This window comes from Python bivittatus, unplaced genomic scaffold, assembly GCF_059951505.1.
Source record: "Python bivittatus isolate LINGU-HERP-01145 unplaced genomic scaffold, Pbiv_v1 ctg000340_np1212, whole genome shotgun sequence".
In the NCBI taxonomy this organism is placed as follows: domain Eukaryota; kingdom Metazoa; phylum Chordata; class Lepidosauria; order Squamata; family Pythonidae; genus Python; species Python bivittatus.
The window spans coordinates 15,912,605-15,938,714 of record NW_028277056.1 but is presented as its reverse complement, the minus strand read 5'-3'; the positions used below and the strand labels follow the sequence as shown (position 1 = coordinate 15,938,714).

General features: G+C 37.9%; 1 protein-coding gene across 1 annotated transcript in view; it reads right to left on the bottom strand.

Moving 5' to 3' along the window:
• DYNC2H1 (dynein cytoplasmic 2 heavy chain 1) overlaps positions 1 to 26,110 on the bottom strand; it is a 183,333-nt gene that overhangs the window by 43,247 nt on the left and 113,976 nt on the right. The window contains exons 70-80 of the mRNA XM_088140623.1: positions 25,596 to 25,685; positions 19,250 to 19,315; positions 16,831 to 16,881; positions 15,512 to 15,589; positions 12,662 to 12,793; positions 8,550 to 8,622; positions 6,662 to 6,822; positions 4,458 to 4,583; positions 2,320 to 2,430; positions 1,670 to 1,825; positions 209 to 284 (exon numbers count right to left, since the gene is read on the bottom strand). Of these exons, the coding sequence (XP_087996749.1) occupies positions 209 to 284; positions 1,670 to 1,825; positions 2,320 to 2,430; positions 4,458 to 4,583; positions 6,662 to 6,822; positions 8,550 to 8,622; positions 12,662 to 12,793; positions 15,512 to 15,589; positions 16,831 to 16,881; positions 19,250 to 19,315; positions 25,596 to 25,685 (1,120 nt within the window). The remainder of the gene's footprint in view (positions 1 to 208; positions 285 to 1,669; positions 1,826 to 2,319; positions 2,431 to 4,457; positions 4,584 to 6,661; positions 6,823 to 8,549; positions 8,623 to 12,661; positions 12,794 to 15,511; positions 15,590 to 16,830; positions 16,882 to 19,249; positions 19,316 to 25,595; positions 25,686 to 26,110) is intronic.

Below are 26,110 nucleotides of genomic sequence, written 5' to 3'. Positions count from 1 at the left end.
TACAAAGATTTTCCTATATAGAATAAATTCATGAATCATTAATGTGTTTACACTCATGCATTTTTTAATAATTGATTTTAAACCAACTTTAAAGGCAATCTTATTTTGAATTTGGACAATAAACAGCATAATGAATAAAGTATTTAATGGTTTCAAAAAGCTAGGCCAGACAATGAAATGAAGGTCCCTTAAGGATATGATGACTCACCATCAAAGAGTCTGTCAATAATATCATATCCTGCACGAAGATCAGATAAAGAAAATTCATAAAATTTGGTCCAGCCCTTTAAAAAAAGCATTAGCAAATAGTAAATATTAAATATACATGTCACATATCACATATCACATATCACCAAAAAAAAAATTAAAAGCAACTCTGCCAAATTTCATATGAAAAACTTAAAAGCAAAGCAAAGTAAAAGAACTAAATGCCAAGCAACTTAAAGAAAGTAAATTCTCCAGTGAACTATTGGTTTATTTCCCTATATAGTATCAAACAACATAGATTTCCATGGACTCAATATATATTTGGGAAGGCAAACGCTTTGGTTCATAAGGTTGGCTACTGGAAGACAGGCCTCCAGCCCTCCTTTCAGTTATCATGCTTTCAAATCAATGACTTCTCACTGAAGTAACCAAAAATCTGAATCAGGCTGCTGGTGGGATGTATATGCATGTGTAAGCTGCATCCCAACTTCTTCCTTTCCGGTGAATCAGCTCAACATTCTTGATTTTCCATTATTACCATTAACAGTGGAAAGCCTATCATCTATTACTCCCAGGCCAGTTAATCATACCAACAGTACATGTTAGGCAAAAAAAAAAAAAAGGGTTGGGGGAAGACATTTTTTAGCCCGTGGCTGGTGAACTGCAGAGTCTCTGTCTTCAAAGGTACTCTTGCAGTACTTACATAAATGCTATAGAGTCCAAGAACGCTAAATTAATTTTAGAAGGTTTTAACCATGGATTTCTGTTTTGGTGGGGAAAAAATGTGTTCTTTTAAATGTCTTTAAAATTCAAGATGGACATAAATACCAAACATACAGGACATAATTACTCAAAGAGGCACAACATAAGACAAACCCATCTTTAGGAAAATAAGATTAAAAAAAAACCTTATTTAAGCGATCATGGTCTCGAAGCATCAATTTTGCAAAATGATCCCTCCCCGCAGCCAGTTTTCTTAAGGCATTTATCCAAAGCAAACAAACAGTAACCATTTAAGACATCTACATGGGCTGTAGAGATTTAAAACAATTTCCTTCAACTAAGAAGGAAGTTTGGAAAAACAAGCATCAATTACAATTATTTAACAGCTCATTTTAGTCCAAGTAAATAGTTGAAGTTCAGATTAAATGAAGTTGAGATTACATCATAGGATCTGGAGTTATAATGATATATGACAATAGGTATAATGTAAATAATTTATTTACTTAGCAGAAATATTTAGTTTAAACAGAAGAAAAAAACAAATTAAATTAGCCTACCCCCTTAAGGTGTCTGTACTATAATAGCCTTTATTTTCAGTACTGTTTTATATGATCTTGGCAATCAAGAAAGCAATTACTATACACAATAATTGTTAATATAGGGAAGAAACATGAATAGCACAACAGTACATTAAATGTGAAGGAAGAAATAGTAGCAATTAAAAAAAACACCTCTTTACCTGAGGGATATAATTCCTTCGTTCTTGACAAGCCGCATGAAACCAAGCCAGGCTAAAAAGAGCATGAGCTCGAGCTAAATTGCCCTTTTTACTAATTTGTTCTGGCGTCCAAGATTCATATGTTCGCATTAGGTTCTTTTTGAGGCCTGGAGGTGCCTGGAAGAGAAAATAATGACTTGGTGTTAAAGTTTGGTGATTGGTATCATGAAGAATGCAAGCAAATGTCTGTACAATATAGCCTTCTGCCCCTTTCTTTTTATTTTAGTTTATTAGATGCCCTCAAAAGAGAAGTTGCAGGAAGCTGCGATGGGACTGAGAAGTCAAATGGCACCACATGTAGAACATGCTTTTCAAAGGATACACAAGGTTATAGTGGAGAAAAGGACACATGGCATCTCTCTGTAATTTGGGATGCAATCCTAGATATTATCTTAAGTCAGGGTTCCTCAACCTTGGCAACTTTAAGACGGGTGGACTTCAAGTTCCAGAATTCCCCAGCTGGCTGGGGAATTCTGGGAGTTGAAGTCCACCCGTCTTAAAGTTGCCAAGGTTGAGGAACCTTGTCTTAAGTGACACTCTGTTTGGCATTGTAATTATGTTGCTAAGTCTTGCCAATAAGGCTGGAGTTACTTAAGAGTTTCATATCTTACTTCATATGTTATCTTCAGACTTGATTGGAGTAAAATGGGAGAAAAACTGGGATGGACTTCAGCTGTCAGCCAAAGACGAAACCCAGGCTGGGGCTGTAGGTTATTCAGTTCCTATTGTAAAAGAATTTATGTTCAAAATTTAAAGCAATGCTTTACATTCTAATGTTGAATTGCTCTCTGAAAAATATGGACAACAATTACATTTAACAGACTGAAAAACGGTACTAAAAACAGACTGAAACACAAGTACTATTTCTTCATAAATAGTTTGAGAACAATCTTGTTTTTACCCCTGATATGAGATGATTATGTTCTTTATAAGTGATAGTTTGAGAAAAGCCAGGAGTTGAGACCATGTTTTGTCTTTGGCTTATTTTGACTAATTATTTTCTGAGTCTGGATGTCAAAGGGAAGAAAGGAGGAGAAGACATATATGCAAATCAAAATTTCATATATAGTCAAAATGAGAAACAATGTCTGAACTGGTCTTCCAAAAGCATTTTTGCTTTTGTTGTTTGAATACCATGAATGGAAGGAATAATTTATGCCAACTGTAATTATATTTTTCTGCCAGTTAATTTTTGAACTATAAATATATTTGTTTAATATGAACTACAGGTGACTTCCTGAATAAATTATCTGTGGCTTTTTTAAATATTTCAGCAGTATGTAACATCCTTTCCCCCCTCTCTGTCTTTATTACAAATATCACTGTAATGATGGAGTTCATATTTGCTATACACACATTTCTAGGAGAATAATTTAGGGGAGTCTGACAATTTGTCATAACAACAAATAATTTGTTTAACATAGTACACTCCATTTTCTATGTCATCATGATACTGTTTGTACATATATTTAAATTGCTGTAACTTTTACAATATTAATCGTATCAAATACACTTGGGAGCAGTTAGCAAAAGTGATATAACTCTTGCTAAAGCATACTTGGATCTGAGGTCTTAGAAGTACTACACCTGAATAAGTTACTACACCTTTAATCTGTTCAGAATTTAAAATGTCACAAATGCTAATTTGACATGCACTATACACTGCAAACTATGGTGGAGCTGCCCATTAAGGAGTCATTGTTGACTACCTTTCCAGGGCAGAAAAGTCAGAGGAACCCCCAAATTAAGTAAATCTTCTTTAGTTTTTGTGAGACTGGGGAACTGGGCTATAAATGAGAGTGGGTGGAGTATACTGACAGCCTTCCTTCCTTCCTTCCTTCCTAGAAGAAATATAACTGGAAATGCAGAGCAACCAGAGCTGGGAAATAATTTAGGAGGAAGCCAGATCCAAACAAGGTTACTATATAGTAGAAAGAATGTGGATACATGAGTATATAGTAGAGAGAATGCCCATGAAGTAAGTGATCAAACCAGTAAGAGGAAAGTAAAGAAGGATACTGATAAAGTGTGGTTATAATGGAATCCCTGTAATAGAAACCTTAGAAATGATGGTTTCCAAATTACTGCAAGGTTGGAACATCTGTGCATTCCTTTCTTATCAAGCAAATGGGTAGCAATTTCTCCCCTGGGTCAAGCAGTAAAAAAAGAGGATCAGAGGATCAAAGAGGCCCTTCTTTAATGTACTGATGAATGGGATGCTAAATATATATACAATTTCCAAGATTCTGTGACTTACCCCCCTTTTTCCAATAAAATTGGGTTGGATTCTTTGAGAATTTAGTTTTCTCAGTGGCAAGCAGCTATTAGGGACTTGAGAATCATATTCTTGGTTTCCATTTATTTAATAGTTAGGAGCCAACAGAATCACAAATCACCAAGATAACCATGGTTTTTTAATTAATCTGTTATGCTTCGAAATAAATCTGGACTCTCCCAATCCAACCAATCCCTAAGAATCCTTTATTCTAAGGTAAACTAATAACTGGGATTATTTGGCACACAAGAAATTTACTACAAAATCCTTGAAAGATTTATTTTAAATTCCCACTGAGTGCAATGTAACTTTCTTTCTGTAAAGTGTAAGAGGATTGCAATCTATTCTTTTTTTAATTTTATTAAGAAGGTTGACAGATGAATTGTCCTGGGCAGTACAGTAGTACGAATCACACTCTTTTCATCTGCCATGGAAAACAGCCCAAAGGCTTCTGAATTATGCATAATATCTTACCTTTTCCAGTATGGGAAGCCATGATACAACAAGGTGCAAATTCTTCAAGCACAGCCATTCTCCATTCCGGGCACAATCTTTTACCATCTGAATAGCTAGATCAGCTTGACCCTGGCCCATAGCCACCTACAAAAGATGGTGGAATGTTGTACTTTTCCCATATGAAAAAATGTATATATCTGTAGGAGTCTTGCAGATGAAGCACCGAAGAACTGAATTCTAACACTGTGGCTAATATTATGACATTGAAATTGTAATAATGGCACAAAATGTCAAGTGTGAAATTACTGCTGTTTATTTATAGATAATTCTGGATCATATTTGTAATTAATGGAAATCATTAACTGGTAGTCTCAGAGAAGATGAGTTATCTCATACATAAAATATAATGGAAGCAACATATCAATTAAAGTATCATTTCCATTTATCCTGTATCTTTATTATCATCAGAATTGTTTCAGTACAGCTTATAAAGAGGAGAAAGGTCTTTTATTTTTTAGATAACTGAATATAATATAATACATTATAATACATATTATATTATTTTGCTTCCCTGCATGGTTCATTTATTTATTTGTGGCTTTCTTAGTAGCTAGACATATTTAATTGTCTTTCAGAGGACAATGTGACAAGGAGGAAAGCATGAATTTGGTTTTTTTTTCACTTATCTATTCATCTGAATATCTGAATTTAAGGGTGCAAGGCTCTATTTTTTTTAACTGTAATTCAGTAAATGGAGTAGACTGGACTATTTCAGGAAATTTCTTCTCTCATCAATACCCTCATCAACTGTTGTGGAATGCCATCCTCAATGTGTCTTGTTAAGCTCAGATTTATGTCTTCTTTCAAGGACAAAAAAGAAACATTATTTTTAAAAGAACCATATCCAGGACAAATTCAAACGCCACATAGTATGCTGCTTGTTTTACAGATTACAGAATACATCCCTTCCGTGTAAATACAAAAGTTCATTAAAAAAAATATTCATTTTCTATTCTGATTTGAAGGTCTTTCAGAAATGATCAAAAGTTGGCATGAGATTCTATTTGCTAAAGTTAACACACACAATAACGCTATGTCATATACAGGTAGTCCTCAGTTAATGACCACTCATTCAGTGACTGTTTGAAGTTGCGATGGCACTGAACAAGTGGTACTTATGACTGGTCCTTGAAGTTCCGGCTGTCACATTACCCCTGAGGTCCCGTGATTGTGATCCAAGCTCTTGGCAACCGGCTGACACGAGGGCTGCAGTGTCCCGCGGTCATGCGATTGCCATTTGCGACCTTCCCTGATGGCTTCCCGGCAGGGAAGGTTGCAAGTCACTCCCACTGCTTTCTCTCCCAGGCTCCCATGGATCTTGTACTCCATAGCATGCTTGCACCACAGCACGCCCTCCCCAGGCCACACACCCATGTGGCTCTGCAGCAACCCCTCCCCAGTCTGCACTTGTGTGGCTCCACAGCAACCCCTCCCTTCCCCAGCCCACAGCTCACTGCAGCACCCTCCCTGCCTCGCTCCACAGTACTCACCCACCCTCTGGCCTGCTTGCAAGCTGCCCGGGAGTTGCAACTTCCACCCAGCTTCCCCATTGACTCTGCTTGTGGAAAGCTGGCAGGAAGTCACAAGTCACAGTCGTGTGAGCTCCTCACTTAAGAACCCACAATTTTTGTTTAAGGATGGCAATGAGGACTGCCAGGATTGCCGTCACTAAATGATGTGGTCATGTGATGTTGCACTTTATGACCACATCGCTTAGCAATGGAAATTCTGGTCCCAATTACTGTTGTTAAGTGAGGACTACATGTAATACAAATTTGGCTTGATATATCATATTAACAGATGAATTGTTGAGAATTTAGAACTTTTATTACTTTATTGAACAAATGCCTGATTTTTTTCTATTAATTATTTTTATTAATATTTTTATGTTGCAAACCCCTTTAAAAGATGAATGAAAGAAGTAAACATATTGATTCTTTGTCTTCATAAAACTTTTTATCCACTTATTCAAGCCACGTTATAGGTTAAGAGAAAACCTGCAAAGAGGCTTTATATATAACCTTAATATGTACTTTATGTCATACACACACCAAGGAGCAAGTGTAGATTCAGCTATGAATCAATATAATAAGGTAAGGTAAGATAAGGTAAGATGGTAAATTGTGTGTTTTTCCTCGGACTGGTGCATGTAAGTGACTCACCTGGTGGTAGCATTCTCCATTTCTTTCAATGCTTGCAAGTTCCTGTAATTCCTGAGAAGGGTCAGCACCAGGGGAAATAATAATTAAGATTGGTTCAATTTCTAATGTTTCTTTGTACAGGCGTTTCAGATTGAGTGGTGGTGGAGACAGCTCTTTAATCCCTAGAAATAGCAAGTATTTACAATAAAATAAAGTAACATAAAATTCCAGTAAAGCTACAAATGCATTTTGAATTGCTATTCTTAGCTGAATTGTCCACAGAATAATGTCCTTAATTTTCTCAAATTCCTTACCCCTCCAACATAGCATAAATCTTTGATATGGATATTTTATAAAGTCATAGTATAAAATCAGAGAGTAACCTATGATAGATTGGATTCAGTCACATCTACAGACCCTTCTTTTTGCTGATGTTGAAGCTGTTAACTAAAAAAAGCTTATGCTGAAAACTTTAGATAACAATACTGTAATTCAGGTATGTGCTCATACAAGTTTCAGAAATGCAAGACAGATCCATTTTGGAAACCTCCATGTTAACAATCATGCTATCTGTACTGGTAAAATACACATCCCTTAAAAAGTTTTCTCCTAATAATAACTTCCTGGTAGAACCACTGTAGTACAAATTCCAGAGTATCTGTTGAATATTTTTCAATCTCAAATTGAAGCTCAGGGTTGAACTGTGCAGTCCTTGGTGCTCTCTGAGCTTGGCTGTTTGCTTGCAGACATTTCATTACCCAGCTAGGTAACATCATGTTGAGAGAGCACCAAGGACTCCACATTTTTCAAACTACTTTGGGAAAGCACAGGTTATTGCCCTAAGTTCTAATTTAAGATAAGCATCCATAGATAACATCCACCAGCATGACAAATAAAATACTAGTCCTGAGACTATGAAGTAAAAAAAAAAAAAGGAGTTACAAACTAGTGCTATGAATGCTTTGTAAATTATGTGCTTCAGAACTCACACGTGTGCAAGCATAGCACCCCTCTGCTATTCATTAAAGCATCCAAATCTTTTTTTCAAGCTATGTGAGCTTCAAAAAAAAGTGTTATCTACTTTAATTGAATAGCAGAAAATTGCTGTCTTTACAAATCACTTCTTCCAGGGTGTGCTCAGCTCTGATGCAAACCCACACACTGCATAACCTTCTATCAGTGCCAGGCAGTTAAACAATTTGGGGGAATGGACAACAAAAATGAACATGTCTCAGCCTATCTTTTCCTTTCTTCTTTATCTTGAGTGCTTATAGGCTGCTTTGGCTGCCAGTATCCTTCCTGATTCAATTCAAGGTGTTGGTAGTTACCTATAAAGCCCTTCATGACATGGGGCCAGTTTATTTAAGGGAGTGCCTCACCTACCTGCACCTACCTGTCCCTACCTCACCCATCAGACCTGGCAGGAGAGGCATGCTGTGGCTCGTGTCTATTAAGGAGTGTCATCTGACTGGATCCAGGAAAAGAGCCTTTTGTATTGTGGCACCGACTCCTTGGAACATCATCTAGGACTGGGAGACTAGATTAGCTCCAACCCTACTGGCCTTTCATAAAGCCTTGAAGACTTAGCTATGACTCTGGGCATGGGGATTGCAATGTATGGTAAAGCCAATGAGGTGGTTATGTTGATCGTTGTTTGATGCCAATCGTATATTTATTGTTATGTTGCTGTTTTGCTGTATTTTTAACTGTCGTTAGCTGCCCAGAGTTATGACAATGAGATGGATGGCACTTTCTACATACATACATACATACATACATACATACATACATACAGTACTTAGGTATATACATGTGCATGTGGAAGCCTGCCTTATTTATTACTTTTTAGATGAATCAAAATAGAAATACATATTATACTGCATGTATTCTGAAAAAAATAGCAACTCACCCAAAGCTTTACAAGCAAAAAGGGCCATTGCACTCTGTAGCCTATCTGGTCTGACAGCCTGGACCACAAGGACCTGCAAGTAAAAAAGTTCACATCAGGATTCTCAGCACATTAGCAAACATCACGTAACACTTCCACACATTTGACACAAAGAGTTGGACAAGTGAAATGTAACATAAAGATTATGATTTTCAAAATTATAGGCTTTCCAAAAACACTTGATAAAGTTGCTTTTAATACTACTTAAGAAATAAATTAATCCACTGTTTAATTAGTAGGAGAGATAAGTAATGGAAAATAATGCCCCTTGTACAATTCTGCATGGCATATAGAAAGTGCATAGAATAAAGAGTTCCTAGAACTTAGAATCATGCAATGAACTTTATGGTAATTGTTTTAGACAATTGTTCCCAGATTCCTCCTCATCTGGGCTGAATTGCCATTTATGAGACAACTGACTCACCCACTGCTATCTCTTTCATCCTTTTCTCAGCCTTCCTACAATCTCTTATAACAAGACTGATCTCAGTTTTGATATAGCAGACATTTGTAGCATCAACTCAATTCCAAAAAAATACTGCAATGTTTCTAGCACTTGTCTTTCATTTAAGAAAGTTTTCTGGTTGATTTACTCTAGGCATTAAGCAGTTAAAAGAAACATTTTTGTTATGTTTCATAGATGAGATCTGAAGGTACAGTAGATATTTAATGAGAATAGCACATTCCTTAAATAATATGAATACATGATATATTCTTTAGAGAAGTCTCTTAAGTGCAGGGCATGAATGAGAAAGTATATAAACTATTTAAATAGTGCCATCAGCATTAATCAGCCTCTTAACAGAGACAACTCCAATTAAAATCTGATTAAAATTGGCAGTTTTGAATCTATGGCTATTAAATGAATATATTAATTCCACTGTTCAATCAGACAATATTTTACTCTCAACACTTTATTAAATGGCAACTTGAGTGAGCTTGTAAAAGCTAGCCAGGCAGCTAAATTCAGGGAAAATAAGCTAACATATAGGAATAACATTCAAAAGGATAGCAGCATTTTCAGTAGTCATACAATAAACATTCTGTTGACATATGTAAGTAGGTATAAAAAGTAGGCATGACTATTTGGTGAGTATATGCTTAGGCAAAGATCTCTTTTGAATACATGGTTCAAGCACAGATCTATTCTGAGGTACAAAGAGCAAGGAAGGAATATAAACTTAAATGCATGATTAATCAGATTGTTTGTGATTAAAGATTTTTAAAAAATAGTGAAGAGTACAAAGATGAGAGATTCTGAATGTGGGACAGACCATTTTTTGATACTGTCATAAATGGATCTTGGGAAAAAATGGGCAAGGGAGAAAGGAAAGAAGTTAAAGAAACAAGTGAAATGACAGGAGGAAAAGGAAATTCAAGAAGAAATACTATAACAGATTATTCTTCGAAATGGAAAGCTGACATAAAGAAAGCAAATGTGGTAGTTGCTTGGAGCAGAGTGAAAAGAATTTCATTAGAAAAGTACCACAGGTCTGTGAAGTTGCACTAATGGGAATTATGAAAAAAAGATGCTTAGTGGAATGATGAAATGAAGAGATTGTAGATGAGAAAAAAATGAATGTAAGAGAAAGATTGCTGCAAAAAATGAGATAAATTTAACAAAATATTATTTTTCATGTTTACTGGGTGCCCAAAAGAATCCTTAAAAACCACTGGCTAATAAAGTAATTGTGTTGGAAGTTTAAACTGGATGAGGCGACACTTATTCATACTTTGCCTCATTTTACTTTGATATCCATAAATTTGTTAATCTGGTATTACAAAGATCAGTATAACTGAAATATGTGAAAATACTATTGAATTACATACCAAACTTCTGAAATTATATGAAGAATATGGATTTATTGAGTATGGAGGCAACAGAAAAGATCACCCTTCAATGCTGGAAAGACAATGTCAGCTCAGATTTACAACTTTAGATCATCAATTTGTATCTGTTTTATGTTTATGAGCTGGTTCTATCATGGGAAGACTGATTGATATTATTTTTGTTTTTTTTTTCCTGACCTTTTTTTGGGAGGGGTATATTGAAGCAATACTTTAAAAAAAAAGAAGAAAGAAAACCAATAATAGGTCAAAATGGTGAAGCCTCTGGCTGCAGGAAGGCTATCTGCCTTAGGTCTAAACAAATATGCCACTGCATGATCTTTTGTACTCTGCTTGTTTCTGTTCACCTGTTCTTGCAGGATACGTTAAGGCAGCTGGCTAAGAAGCTGACTAATGGTTAAACAGAAGGCAACCTTATCTGCAATTCAAATTTAGTAGCCAGTCCAGAGTCAGCTTCAAGTCAATACCCCTTCATGGATCACTGCCTTGTCGTGGCGAAGGGGCTTGCGTAACTCAGTGAAGCCATGAGCTATACCGTGCAGGGCCACCCAAGACGGACAGGTCATGACAGAGAGTTCTGACAAAATGTGGTCCACTGGAGAAGGAAATGGCAACCCACTCCAGTATCCTTGCCAAGAAAACCCCATGGACAATGTTAAAAGGCTAAAAGATATGACGCCGGAAGATGAGCCCCTCAGGTCGGAAGGTGTCCACTATGCTACTGGGGAAGAGCGGAGGGCATTTCCAAGTAGCTCCAGAAAGAGTGAAGCGGCTGGGCCAAAGCCGAAAGGACGTTCAGCTGTGGATGTATCTGGAAGCGAAAAGAAGGTCCGATGCTGTAAAGAACAATATTGTATAGGTACCTGGAATGAATTAAGATTGCAGGGAGAATCATCAACAACCTCAGATATGCGGACGATACCACCCTAATGGCAGAAAGTGAAGAAGAACTAAAGAGCCTCTTGATGAGGGTGAAAGAGGAGAGTGCAAAAGCTGGCTTGAAACTCAACATTAAAAAAACTAAGATCATGGCATCTGGACCCATCAATTCCTGGCAAATAGAAGGGGTAGAAATGGAAGCAGTAACAGACTTCATTTATTTGGGCTCCAAGATCACCGCAGACGGAGACTGCAGCCATGAAATTAAAAGACGCTTGCTCCTTGGGAGGAAAGCTATGGCAAGCCTAGATAGCATATTAAAAAGCATATTAAAAAGCAGAGACGTCACCTTGCCGACAAAGATCCGCATAGTCAAAGCTATGGTTTTTCCAGTAGTAATGTATGGCTGTGAGAGCTGGACCATAAAAAAGGCCGAGCGCCGAAGAATTGATGCCTTTGAACTGTGGTGCTGGAGAAGACTCTTGAGAGTCCCCTGGACTGCTAGGAGGTCAAACCAGTCAATCTTAAAGGAAATCAACCCTGATTGCTCATTGGAAGGATCGATAATGAAGCTCAAGCTCAGATATTTTGGTCACCTAATGCGAAGAGAGATCTCTTTGGAGAAGACCCTGATGCTGGGAAAGATTGAAGGCAAAAGGAGAAGAGGACGGCAAAGGATGAGATGGTTAGATAGCATTACTGAAGCAATGAGCATGAAACTGAGCAAACTCCGGGAGGCAGTGAATGACAGGAAGGCCTGGCGCAATATGGTTCATGGGGTCACGAAGAGTCGGACACGACTTAACGACTAAACAACAACCAGAGTCAGCAATTTACAAGGCCAACCTTACAACTCTCTTGATGTCATTTCAGCCAGGATGGCACTGCAGAGATCAGAGCTTGTTGCAAAAATCAGCCTACTCTTTCAGTTCTCAGTTAAGCCAAGTACTTAAAATATTCACATTTTCAGCTCTGGCTCATTCAATGTTTTAACTGGGAATTCCAGTGACTGAATAAGGGATGTTAATATGGAAGGCTTGTACATTCAATTGGTGAGTTATAGATCCTCCACAAAAGAAAAAAGAATCTAAAACTGCTTGCCTTGGCTCAGCAGAATGAAAGATTTGAATCTACAACTCCAGTAGCCTCACATTTAACAAATTGAGTCACATTTCCTTTGGTATTTTATAAGATTTATTATCCTATAAAAACTGCAAATGCATGCTTTGAATAAACATGAAATCCAGCAGTGTACGAGAAAAAGAATGGGGAAATATTCTTTTATCTCCCCCCATAAAATTTGCCTATGATTTTATACTTGTCTAAAATTGTAGATCCAGAAATACCTGCTGAAATAGAGAGATTCTATTTCCAATAATAGATGGAAAATCTTGTTCACACACTGAACTCCGTGAGAAAGGCTGCCACAATGGTGCATCTTGAAAGCAAACCATTTGATACAAAGCTGGGAGAGAGATCTATAAAACAAATGTACAGATTTTAATATAAGAGGAAAAAACTATTTTTTACAGCTGAATATGGAATAATTTGAATAAACTGTCATATAGCTGTAATTCTCACACGATGTATTTGTCACAATTCTGTAAACCATGCCGGAATAATTGTTTTCATTAATTTTCAAGAAATGGTTCTTATGTGGCTTAATAAATGTACCTGATGTGTTGAGATAACATAACAATTGTAAAGCCATGAATACAGAAGAAGGGTTTCTTGGGTTGAAAGTAGGATTCCAATCAAAACCTCAGTGGGAGCCTGGAGGAAGCCAAACTAGCTCATTTTCATAAAACTAAACTATTACATTTACACCCTGTCTTTATATCTAATCTCAAAAGAGGTTACATATTGTATATTTATATATGGAATTCTCGGTTCTCTCTGAGCTTGGCTGTTTGCTTGCAGACGTTTCATTACCCAACTATGTAACATCTTCAGTGAGAGTGAGTGTGGGGTTTGCACCCTGTTTATATACAGTAGCTTACTCTGCCAGTGTTGGTGGAGGTGTGGTTTTCTCCTTGGCAGTTCCTTAATTAGGGTATTATTTTCTGCCTGATTGTCTGATGTTGATCTTTTCTTATCTGAATGTTGGCTGCTGGAGAGGATGTGTTCTGGTCTTTTTGTTTCTTTCCTAGGTTTTTTATTATCTCGAATAGAAGAGAATATACATAGGCCAGGGATGAACTGTAGAGTCCTTGGTGCTCTCTGACCTTGGTTTTTGCTTGCAGATGTTTCATTACCCAACTAGATAACATCATCAGTGCTAGTGAGTATGGGGTTTGCTCCCTGTTTATATACAGTAGCTTGCCCTGCCAATGTTGGTGGGGGTGTTGTTTTCTCCTTGGTAGTTCCTTGACTAGGGTATTGTTTTCTACTTCATGGTTTGTCTGAAGTTAATGCCTGCTTACCTGGTAGTTGGTTGCTGGGGAAGATGTGTTCTCTTCTTTTTGTTTCCTTCTTAGCTTTTTTATTGTCTCTTTTGAATGGTGTGTAAATGTGATTTATCTCTATGTGTCTACTGATGGCTGATCTGTCTGAATGCCGAGCTTCCAGGAATTTCCTAGAGTTTTTGGATTTGGCTTGATCTAAAATGCTAATAGTTCTGCAGTTGAAATTGTGGTTGAATCTGTCCATGTGTTGTGAAATTAAGGAGTCTTTGTCATGTCTTCTGACTGCTAGTTGGTGCTCTGCTAGTCTTCTGCCTGTCTGTCTTACATAGTGGCTGTCGCAGTCCTTGCACTACATGTTGTAGATGACTCCTGTTTTTTTCTTCTTGGGCTACTGAGTCTTTTGGTTTACTTAAGATGTTTCAGAGGGCCTTAATTGGTTTGTGTGCTACAGTGATGCCAAATAGTTTTAGCAGTGTATTGGTTATCTCTGATATATTTTTGATAAATGGCAGTGTTATCCTTTTCATAGGTTTTGCAGATTGTGCTGTAGCCAGTTGTGTGATAAGGCACTTTTTGATAAAGTTGTGTGGGTATCCATTTTGTTGGAAGATGTTGCATAGATGGTCTCTTTCTTCTTTCTGGCATTCCAACAGACGATTACAACCACTTGACATCACTGCAGCACTGTGATGTTATCTAGTTGGGTAATGAAACATCTACAAGCAGACAACCAAGCTCAGGGAACACTAAAAGCTCCTCATATTTATTTCTAATAGCTAAGGAGAAAAAGGTTGGGTACAAGGGGTTATTCCTCATTCTATTCTTAAAATGGGTACAAGTCAAATAATTATTATGATTGTTTCTTCCATGTGACTAGTCCTGGGAATGTCACATTTTCACAAATGCATTAATGTGTAATGCACATTTACTTAAGCTTGTAACATGTGTGCTAATTTTCAGGGTATTCATTTTGTTTCCATTACTGAATTAGATATTAAATGCATAAAATAATTAAAATATTTGCAAGTAATACTCTAAATTCATTGAAACATAACATTTAAGTGCATTTAGGGCATCAACATTTTCCAGAATATCAACATCATAAAACAGTATAGAACCTGGAATACTGGAATTATAGGTGGGTCAAAAATGTTGTCTTGAGAAATATTTCTACTAACTAAATTATTTGGTCTATATTAGACTGTTTAAAGACCATTCTGAAACGTCAACAATAAGGAACAGATTTAGGACACTAGTGGAGGCCAGGAATTCAGAGATATAACATAATATATCAGTTGTTCTAGCTGCCTACTATCTGGGCTAAGCTTAAAGTGTTGATTTTGGTTTTGAATCTAGCTCAGCATGGTAAAAGGAAAATTAAAAAGGAAACTAATATGATCAGGGAAAAAAACAGACAAATGTTTTAAAATTCAAGTAGAAATAACTGTGAAATAACCATAGTGAAGTATGACATGAAGGTTATAAATATGGCCTAAAGTCACATTTTAAATAATATTTTTAATTCACATAATTTGTATATTGGGGAAACAAGGAGAAGTACTATGAATAGAGGTATTTTTTAATATTAGCTAATTACTTGTTACACACCAACATGTTACTGACCCTACCAAATGATCAATTTCTGCATCATTCACTTGAAAAAGAAGATGATACTATAGAAGGCAAAACTATTACATGGATGTAGTTTCAGTGCACAGAAGTTTGGAGACAGAAGTCTTTTTTATTAGAGCTAAATTATTTTTCTATAGAAAAACTCAGTTAAAAATATACCTTAAGAGTTGCCACTGCCCAGCTTCTTTCCTGTTCTATCCAAGGGGGAATCTGGTCTCTGATGTTTTTGGGGGAATCCTGAATAGTACAAAAATAAATTTTATTGCAAATGTTACAGGACATATAAATATAAGGATGCAAAAATTATTATTTGGTTGAGACAACTATCATCCCCAGGGCAATCACAAATGACCTGGTCAGTCATGTAGCAGGCATTTTTAAGTTCTCTCAGCTGTCACAAAGGAGGTTGTCACATCTCTGCTAAATATATCTATCAGGCTTAACATTTGTCAGTAAACATTAAGGCCAAAACTCTGGTTGCTAAGAAAGTGACAATACTAACAAATATACATTATTCATAATTCTTTTGTTTTGTTTTTTTAAGTCTAAGCTTCTCTTAACTAGACCCACCCCATCCCATCCCCAACCCCGCCCCAATAATTAAATTTTAAATGCCAAGACTCTCTTAAGCATTCACCATGAAAATTTCTTTTGCAAGACCAAATTTGTTTGAGGGGTGGTAAGGGATGGTGAGAAGCCAGCAAAAGAAAGATCAAGCTGAAAATCAACCAGATTTGGCTGCAGACTATGGAGAAAAGCAACCGAGGAAAAAAACAAACGACAAAACCTCCCCCAACATGTCCCTATGGAAGAAGCAAGGACAGTAGCCTGGAAGGTTCCTGATTTCTCCATTTTAACCCCCCTTCCCTGTTAATTAACCTAGAACAGAGCTATTTTTGAAGGGTTGTAAAGAATTCCAGAAGCCATGCCCTGCATGTTTTGCCTAATGTGGTGAGTTTTTTCCCCCAAGCCCCCCTCCCCCAGTAAATATAAACACCTATCTCTAAGAACAAAACCATGAGAGGTCTCATGTAACTTCTCCTGATACCACAAGCAGATTATTATGACTGAAAGAACTGTTGTGGGTCAAATATCACAGGCAGAGCAGATAATGTGGCATTTAAATACTGAGCATGTGTTGACAAATACCATTCTGTTTCACTAGAAAAAGGTGGCTGTCTGACAACATTTCCCACAATATACTGGGGTTTGCTCTAAACAAAACTGATAAATAAATAAAATCAACCAATAAACATTAATATTCAAACATTGATTTTCACTGCTTTGTTGACACAACTTCTAATTAATAGTTAAAACTACACAGGTTTTTGTAAAATATATCCTGACTATTACATTAAATATAGACGTTTCTGTTGAAGAGTTATAATGATGGTAGAGTATAATTTTCTGTCATTGTCTCTGAAAACTGCCACATAGTACTTTGTGCTGAGAAGGAAAAGGTGTTAAGTGAGACTTACTGATTTTCTTAACATATCTCCAATGATCACACCAGTAAATGTGTCCCACTCCTATGAAAACAATAAAAATTTTAAAATGCTAAAGCATAATGTGTATACATGGAAATTCTGAAAATACAACTAAAGGTTTTTCTTTTCAAAGAGAAAACGGACATATGACTAAGTGTACATGCTTAGAATTCTGCAAAAGTGGGAAGGGCCTTGAAACTCTGGAGTTCTGCACAAGTGCCAATTTTGATCTCCTCTCCTACAATTGTTCCACTTCAAATTGCCCCTCACCAACAGCAGCATTTATTTCAGTTAATACAGGTAGTCGACTTACAACTATAATTGGGACTGGAATTTCCATTGCTAAGCGATGCAGTCATAAATTGCGAGGTCACATGACTGGATCGCTTAGCGACAGCAATCCTGACACTCCCTATTGCCATCATTAACCGAGAATCGTGGGTTGTTAAGTGAGCATCCACCCCAATCCCAGCCATTCCAGGCTTAGTCCTTCCCAGCTCTGAGTGTCGGTAAGGTAAGGGACTGCCTCCTCTTCAACTCCCTCCACCTATCTCCCCCTTCCATTTCTGCCCTTTTGGCTGTCCTGCACCCTGCCTTGCAGGGCAGCAAGCAGCCCAAGAACAGTGCAGCTCTGGTGCTGTTTGCCACACTGTAGCTTAGGGGCTTCCTGGCGTACCATGGCTCTGGGGCTGCAAGAAATCCCTGAGCTGCAGTGCAAAGTCCTTCACAGCATGAAGCTCAGCCCCAGCCCAGCCCAGCCCAGCCCAGCCCAGCCCAGCCCAGCCCTGCAGTGCAGTGCAAAGCAGCTGCCCCAGGAAGCCTCAGCCACCCCAGGAAGTCCCAGCACCATGGTGTGAAGCTGCCACCCAGCAGCGCAGCATGAAGCTGCTGCCCAGCACCACAGCATGAAGCCGCTACTCCAGGAAGCCCCAGCACTAAGGCACAAAGCTGCCGCCTGGCATCGCAGTGCAAAGCCACTGCCCCAGGAAGCCCCAGCTGCCCAGGAAGCCCCAGCACTGTGGCATGAAGCCATTGTCTAGCACCACAGCGTGAAGCTGCTACCCCAGGAAGCCCCAGCCCAGCCACCCTTGCTGCTCTGCACTCCGTGACCCCTGCCATCCTGCACTTTGCCACCCCAGCTGACCTTTGCTGTCTTCTTGCTCCCACTGCTGATGAGGTGTGCCCACCCTGGCCCTTCACAAGGCAGCTGCTGGCCATGTGAGGCCATCTTCCCCAGGTCTCATGAGGAAATTGCCACGGGTGATCTAGGGAAAAAAGCCTCGGGCAGCCAGTAGCTGCTCGTGAAGTGCCAGGGTCGGGATACATGGTCAGCAGCAAGAGCAAGAAGACAGTGAAGGTCAGCTGAGGCGGCAGGGGCCACGGAGTGCAGGGGGCCAAAATGGCATAGATGGGGGTAGGGAGAGTTGAAGCACCCCTGCAGTTATAAGTAGCGGGCTGCCAAGCACCCAAATTTTTATCGTGTGACCACAGGGGCACTGCAATAGCAGTAACTTCAGGCACTGATTGTAAGTCCCTTCATTCAGCGCCGCTGTAACTTCAAACAGTCACTCAATGAATGGTCATAAGTCGAGGACTACCTGTAATATCTTTTTGGGTACAGTGAGACTCATTTTGCAATAAGACATTCACATAACTGTTCTCTCCAAGATTAAGATGGCTCCAATCCCATTGGTGATCTCCAAAGCTTGAAAAAGTTGACTATTTCCTCAGGCACTCAGATGGGATGTTAGGTGAGCCTGACTGTATGGTTGTTGAATTAAAATCTTTCTGGGGACCTTGGCTGCACTGTATAAATGTGCATTATAGTCTTTATTTTTTAAGTTTTATTATTGTTATAGTTTTAAGTTAATGTTAGCTGCTCAGATTCACAGAAGCAAAATGGGCAGTCATATAAATTGTTTAAATCAATTAAACAAACAAATAGGTAAATATTAGACCTCAATCTGAAAGTAAAATATACACATCATATATAGCTCAGTGGTGCAGTAATGGCATGCATCCATATCCATTATTTTCTATCCCATCCTCTTGTTCAATTAGCCTTGATTACAGAAAAACATTACATTGGCACCAACATTAACAGTAACTGTAATAACAGTAACTTTTTAAAAATTGTAGTCCTCATCTTATATTAATCACTAACTCTAGGATCACATTGAAAACGACAGATCTGTGAAACATCTCAATAAACTGCCTTAAACTGTTAACAGTCTCACTGAAGTTTATGTAAAGTCTGTGTAAGTACAGTTTACATTTGGAAGCATACAAAAAAGGCTGAATGACACCACACACACACACAAATCAGAAATTCAAGTACGAAAAGCTGTGCATATTTTTCTGTACTAATAGCCAATTAAAATTAAAGGGTAAGCATTTTTCTATCACTTACATTGTTTTGAAAAAGTTCAGGATGCATTCCTTTCACAAAATGTAATGCAAACATTAGCTGATCAGCCTACAATCACAAGACAAAAGATTAATAATATCTTATGCAACATCCTCCTTGGAAAATAATACCCTAGAAACTAATTTTTCATAGAAACAGAAGACAAACCAATGTTTTCAAGGAACTGGTTATATATCCTCAGATTTTGCTAAGGAAAATTCTAAACTAAAGTATAGATGTGATGGAATATAATCGTTTTATTTCAATACTGTCTGCTACTGTATTTTCTGTGACTGCATTCCTATCTCTGATTTTTTTAAATGTGATCCTACATTCTTATTCTTATTATGTTATTCTCCAAAACAATAATTTCTAAAAAGCTTGGGGCATCCTCATTTTTTTAATGTAACGTGCAATGATTCTTTTAAGCGACAGAAACAACACAAAATTGAACTGACTGTTCAACAGTAAAGGTAATATAACTTTTGGAAATCTTTTAATATTGAATGGCTACATTGTCAATACAGGAAGCAGTGCTATATTTCATCTATATTTCATCTGAAAGGAAAGGGTAATTGAACTAGCTCATTTCTGAACAAAGCAACTACATAAATCCCTAACTACTAATTTATAGTTTTTCCAATGAATTCACTTTCTGAGCTAACCAGCAGCATTTTAAAATCATCTGTAGTATCTAACTCAAATAAAGAGTCACACACAGAATGTTTATGATATAAAGCTCCATTGTAACAAAAGCAAATGGTAATTATTCATTTTGATATTTCAAAATTATCTTTTACCTCAATTCATCTTCTATTATTCTGGGGATTTAAAAAGAATTCTCTCTTTCCATATATGTAAACATGCATACACACAGTTTAACATGCTGACACTGAAGAAGTATAACATAGGAGACATACATTTAAGTGTTTAGGATAGTAGATCTTCCAAGAACAGAAGAAACATAATTTACTTCCAAAAGTTTTAAAATAGCGAATAGTGAATGTGCTCTAAAGATGGGAACAACTAATAAAACCTCCCTGTTTTAATTGTAATTGTTTAATTGTTCTATTAAACTGCCGATCTTCTGCTTTCATATGAAAGCAAATCATATAAAAGATCTAGAAACATTTCATTTACATTATTTTAATGCAATTAAAGCCAAAGGTAAAGGCTGTTGAGCTCACCTCTGGTGACTTCATGGTCAAGTCCATGTAGTTTTCTTGACAACAATATGATGTGTTGCTATTGCATTCTTCCAAGGTTTTTGTTACTTTTTAGTCTAACATACAGTCCTGGGTTTTCCTAATTATCTTCCATTCACACTGCAACGAGGGTCAACCTTAACTTTTTTTTTGGCACCTGATTGAAAATGTATGAATAATCTAATCCCAAAATTTCTGATTTGGAACTGAAGAGTGACTTGCCTAAAATAATTCAGTAAGCTCACACAAATAAAATACATTTGAATCAGAGATGTCCTGATTTTAATGCTAGTTCCCAATATATCCACATAAATAACAAATTAATAGTTGATTTGTACACTTTGCTACCTATGAATTTTTTTAAAAAAATTGATAAAACTCTAATTATACCCAATATGATCTCACATCTCTACCTATATTTGTATATTATGAAGCCAACCTAAATACAATATATGCTTATTGTAAAATTAAGAGAAATAATCCCTTATGCTTTTCAAACTAGCTGATTAATCCACTAGAAAAATATTGACGAAGCTAAATATAAGTGTTAAAAAACTAATATTTTTCCTGTTTCATCTTACCCCCTTGACTTATTGCTACATACAAACATTGCAACACCCTGTTTTTCTATGTTCTACAAAAACCTACATTTTTATGCAAGAATCATAATGGAAGAAATATTAGTACAGTGGAACCTTGGTTTACAACCTTAATTCGTTCCGTGACTCTGGTCGCATCCCGAATTGGTCGCAACCCGAAGCAAATTTCCCCATAAGGTTCAATGTAATTACCATTAATCTGTTCTGGCGTGGAGGACAGGGAGGCGGCTATTGCTTGGAGGGAGAGTCCCCCTCCCTACGACCACGTGTCAGGGGTGGAAAATGGCCGTGGACCACGTGTCAGGGGCGGAAAAATGGCCGTGGACCACATGTCAGGGGCGGAAAATGGCCACGGACCACGTGTCAGGGGCGCAAAAATGGCTGCGGACCACGTGTCAGGGGCGGAAAATGGCCACGGACCACATGTCAGGGGCGGAAAAATGGCCGCGGACCGTGTCACGGGAGGGAAAATGGCCGTGTATCCTGTTCGTACCCCGAGGCGGAGTTCACAAACTGAGGTAAATTTTTGCGGCTGGAGCTGGTCGTAACCCGAAAAGTTCGTTAACAGAGGCGTTCGTAACCCGAGGTACCACTGTAGATAGGTACATCTGAGGATCTGACCATCTTGAGCTTTCATTTAAAATAATTCTGAATATACAATTCTGAGTATACTAACAGCAGGAAAATTTGTTAGGGATGAACAGTCTATATTTTCACAGAATGAAATATAACAGACAATGATAAATATTGTAGAACTAATTTTCTTAAACAAGAGGTTGTTAGAATTGCTTATTAGATAGCCAATTCTATAATTTTTGTGAATTAGTTAAAAGATGGATTAAAATAGAATACATGTACTTGTATGAAATAATGGTTTAAACATTTTATGTCATAGTAAGTATCCTTCTGGAACATTAGGTTTTGGAGCAGATGGAACTGTCTCTCTTATAATGGTTATTACAGGTAGTCCTCGACTTATGACCACAATCAGGATTTCTGTCGCTAAGTAATACTGTCGTAAAGCAAGAAGTCATGTGACTGCATCACTTAGCGACTGCAATCCCAGCAGTCCCAGTTGCCATTGGTAATCAAGAGTCATGGGTTGTTAAGCGAGTACCCTCCCCAATCCAAGCCATTCCAAGTTTGGTCCCTCCCAGCCCCAAGCCTCAGTAAGGTAAGGGACTGCCTCCAACTCTCCCCACTTGCCTATCTCCCCCCCATTTCTGCTCTTCTGGTTGCCCTACACCCTGCCTTGTGGGGTGGCAAGCAGCTCCAGAACCCCGCAGTTCTGGGGCTGCTTGCCACACCCTGGGAAGCTGCAGCTGCCCCAGCCCTGTCCCAGCTGCAACCGCCCTTACCACCCTGCACTCTGAGACCCCTACCACCCTGTGCTTTGCTGACCCAGCTGACCCTCACCATCTTCTTGCTCCAAAAGCCCCTTTGGAAAAACCTCCTGGAGTGCAGTGTGCCAAAACGCCCCTTTGCGAAAAGCTCCTGGACGGGGCTAGGTGGGGCTGGGCTGGGCATTTGGCCATTTTTCCCCCCACAGCACAAACCAAAAGCCCAGCCCAGTCCCATCCAGGAGCTTTTTGCAAAGGGGCATTTTGGTATGCTGCACTCCAAGAGCTTTTTCCAAGGGGCTTTTTGGAGCAAGAAGACAGCGAAGGTCAGCTGAGGTGGCAGAGTACAGGGAGGCAGGGAGCCAAGAGGGCATAGATGGAGGGAGATAGGTGGGTGGGGGAGTTGAAGTACCCCTGAAGTCGTAAGTGCAGGTGAGCTGCCCAAGTGGTCGAATTTTGATCATGTGATGGTAGGGGCGCAGCAACGACTATAACTTCTGGCACTGGTCATAACTCACTTTTTTCAGCATGTTCATAACTTTATTTATTTATTTATTTTATCCCCACCCATCTTCCTCTAATGGGGGACTCTGGGCAGCTTACAACTCATTAAAACAATAAATAAAAATACAATTACATAAAACCTAAAAGCTATATAAAACAATTACTAAAAAAGAAAGAGTCCAGGAGGCCGATGGTTCAGAGCAGCAAATGCCAGGGCTCTAAGGGGCTAGCCAACCCCACACCTGATGTCTTCCCTCCCCACCCCAGGCCAGATGGCAGAGCCAGGTCTTCAAATCCCTCCAGAAGGCCAGGAGTGAGGGGGCCAATCTCACCTCCAGGGGCAAGATATTCCAAAGAGCGGGGGCTATAGCAGAGAAGGCCCGCTTTCTGGACCCCGCTAGTCGGAGGTCTTTTACCAAGGGGGTCTGGAGTATGCATTTTCTGTGTGATCAGGTTGAAATCATGGGGAAGAGGCGGTCCCTCAGGTAACCTGGTCCCATGCCATGTAGGGCTTTAAAGGTGATAACTAACACCTTGAATTGGACCTGGAAGCAAACTGGCACCCAATGCAGCTCGCAGAGCAACAGTGTTATATGGGTCCTTCTTGGGGCTACAAAAATAGCCCACAAGGCTACATTCTGGACCAGCTGTAGCTTCTGGATACTTTTCAAGGGTAGCCCCATGTAGAGAGCACTGCAGTAGTCTATCTGGGAGATAACAAGGGCATGAGTGACTGTTCGGAGGACTGTTTGAACAATCACTGAACAAGTGGTCATAAGTCAAGGGGTACCTGTACCTGTAACTTACACAGTTATATGTACAATTAAAACTTTGAAATCTTTAGCATAATTTATCAGAGAAACAACTTATGTCAAGCATTTTGTAAAAACAAAAACCTATTTAATTTTATAAATTTTACAAATGTTATATTTTAATATCACTCAAATTGGTTTACAAATCTTATTCAGAAAAGATTAAAATACTTAGTCACTAGTTGCAATGTCAAAATAGCCACTCATACCAAGCAAAAAATAATCCAAGAAGAACAAGTTTCTAGATAATTATTGATCATTATAGGAGCTAGAAGGCTGTTGAGACCTGTTCAAACTTTATCCTTGCACTATCATGGAATCATTGAGTTTGATGGAATCTGAGGTCATCAAGTTCAATCCCCGCCCAACCCCCCCCCCCAACTAAAACCTCTGTCTGAAGATCTCCAGTGAAAGGTACTCTTTGTCTAGCAAGGTTTATCTAGAATTAAGCTAATGAGCCTAAAGTGATGCAAGCTAGGAAAACTAAGAAATAAAAAAAAATCTGGGACAAAGGTCAATCATTTAAAAGAGAACAGTAAGCTGCTATCTAATATTTAGGCTACTAAAAGTCCATTGTGTATTCATTTTGGGATGATAAAATAGCTTCATAGTTACATTCTGGACAGTTATCATTCCAGTGTTTATGCTTATCCACAAATCTCACAACAGTCCTTACTCTTTTTATTTCTTCCTATCTTAATTTGAACTTACTATATTTTCTTCAGGTATACTTTATTTAATTAAAATAGATTATATGGCACTTTTTTGATCAACAACATTCAAGGCAGCCTACAAATTAAAACAAGATAGAAAAATGCAAAACGCAAAGATAAAAAGAAGAAATTAAAGTTTGAATAACGAAATGGAATTCTAATGGCTTGGCAAACAGGACAAGTCTTTATAGTAGTCTTCCACGTGTATGCATATGTGTGTACACGTGTGTGTGTGTGTGTGTGAGAGAGAGAGAGAACATTTTAGAGAAAATATCAAAATGGGAAGGGAAAATGAACAAAAGAAAAATAAAAAGATCAGATGTAAATGAATAAACAATGGATTTACCAATATCATAGAAACTATAATTTTCTAGTATAACAACATTAAGCTTCCAAGGGAATGAATGTCATAACCTGGGAAGCAGAAGGTCCTCTTCTGGGTACCTGCTTTGAGAATGGAGGCACCTTCAACATATACAGAAATGGGAAGCAATAATGAACATGCACATATCATGTGAGTAGGCAGACACAGAGTGAAACTGAAGAGCCCAACTGAAATGTCTATCTTCCTTCCACCTGAGGATATACTTGTGCCTATTCTTTTCTTCTAAATGCTATCCATGTTAGCCAGAGCCATCCACTTGGAGAGAATAGGAATGAAGGGTTACAATACCTCTGGGAAAGGCAGAAGTGGCTACTCTGGTGTTTAGTGCAAGAATATGTTGTTCCATAGCATATAAAACAAATGTAGCTCAAAAACTGATAACCTTATGAGTAAAACACTCTATATTTCAGGAGAACGTTTTATGAAGAAACCAGTTAAGAGATCCCAGAAAGAATGTTTCTTGTTTCAGACAAGCTTCATTTCCTTCTTAGTTTGAACTCTTGTGCTTCTGAAGTTATTATTGCCTCAGTGCTGTAATAAGGCAATGGTCTCATGGTGAGCAAAAAGACTGTTCATAAAGCAAGAAAAACTAATTTGTTCTGCCAAACAAGACAAAAAGATGCTGTATACCATTCACATGAGGTTCTTTAAAAAAAAAAAAAGAATACCATTTACCAACAAAAAAGCAAAATTTGGTACTACTGATCCATATATTCAAGTGAGCCAATTTATGGCTACTCTGTAAATATAATTTCACATTCAGTGCAGTGCAAAGGAAAATAAAATCTTACCTTAAACAAACAACGACAGACATATTCATATACCAAGTGTTTCAATGAGCCGATAAGAGATTTTATTCTTTCCTCAGTATTTCCCAAATCCTGAAAAAGAATGTTCAAATTTTTAAAAATATTAAGTAATACTTTATGGATCAAAAATACTTAAATACAACGTTAAGATTGAACAGCTTTATTGGAATGCATATTCATTTCAAAGAATGGGTTTTATCTACAATCAACAATTTAATTCAAAGTAGTAATCTAAATATAACTGCAGCGTGGACACTAAAAGAAATCTGAGCCTGAGAGACAGTCTACTGTGTATAGTTGTCTTGCAGATGAATATTAGCCTTTCAAATGTTGTAATAAGAAGCATTACAATGTAATATCAGAAAGCTTTATTTTAACTCCTTTAAATATAGTCTGAGGTAGCTACCCAGCTTAAAAACTTTTTTCTGTTTACAAATCTTAATTACTTATTTAATTATTTATTGATTTTTAATTATTTATATTTTTATATTGTATAT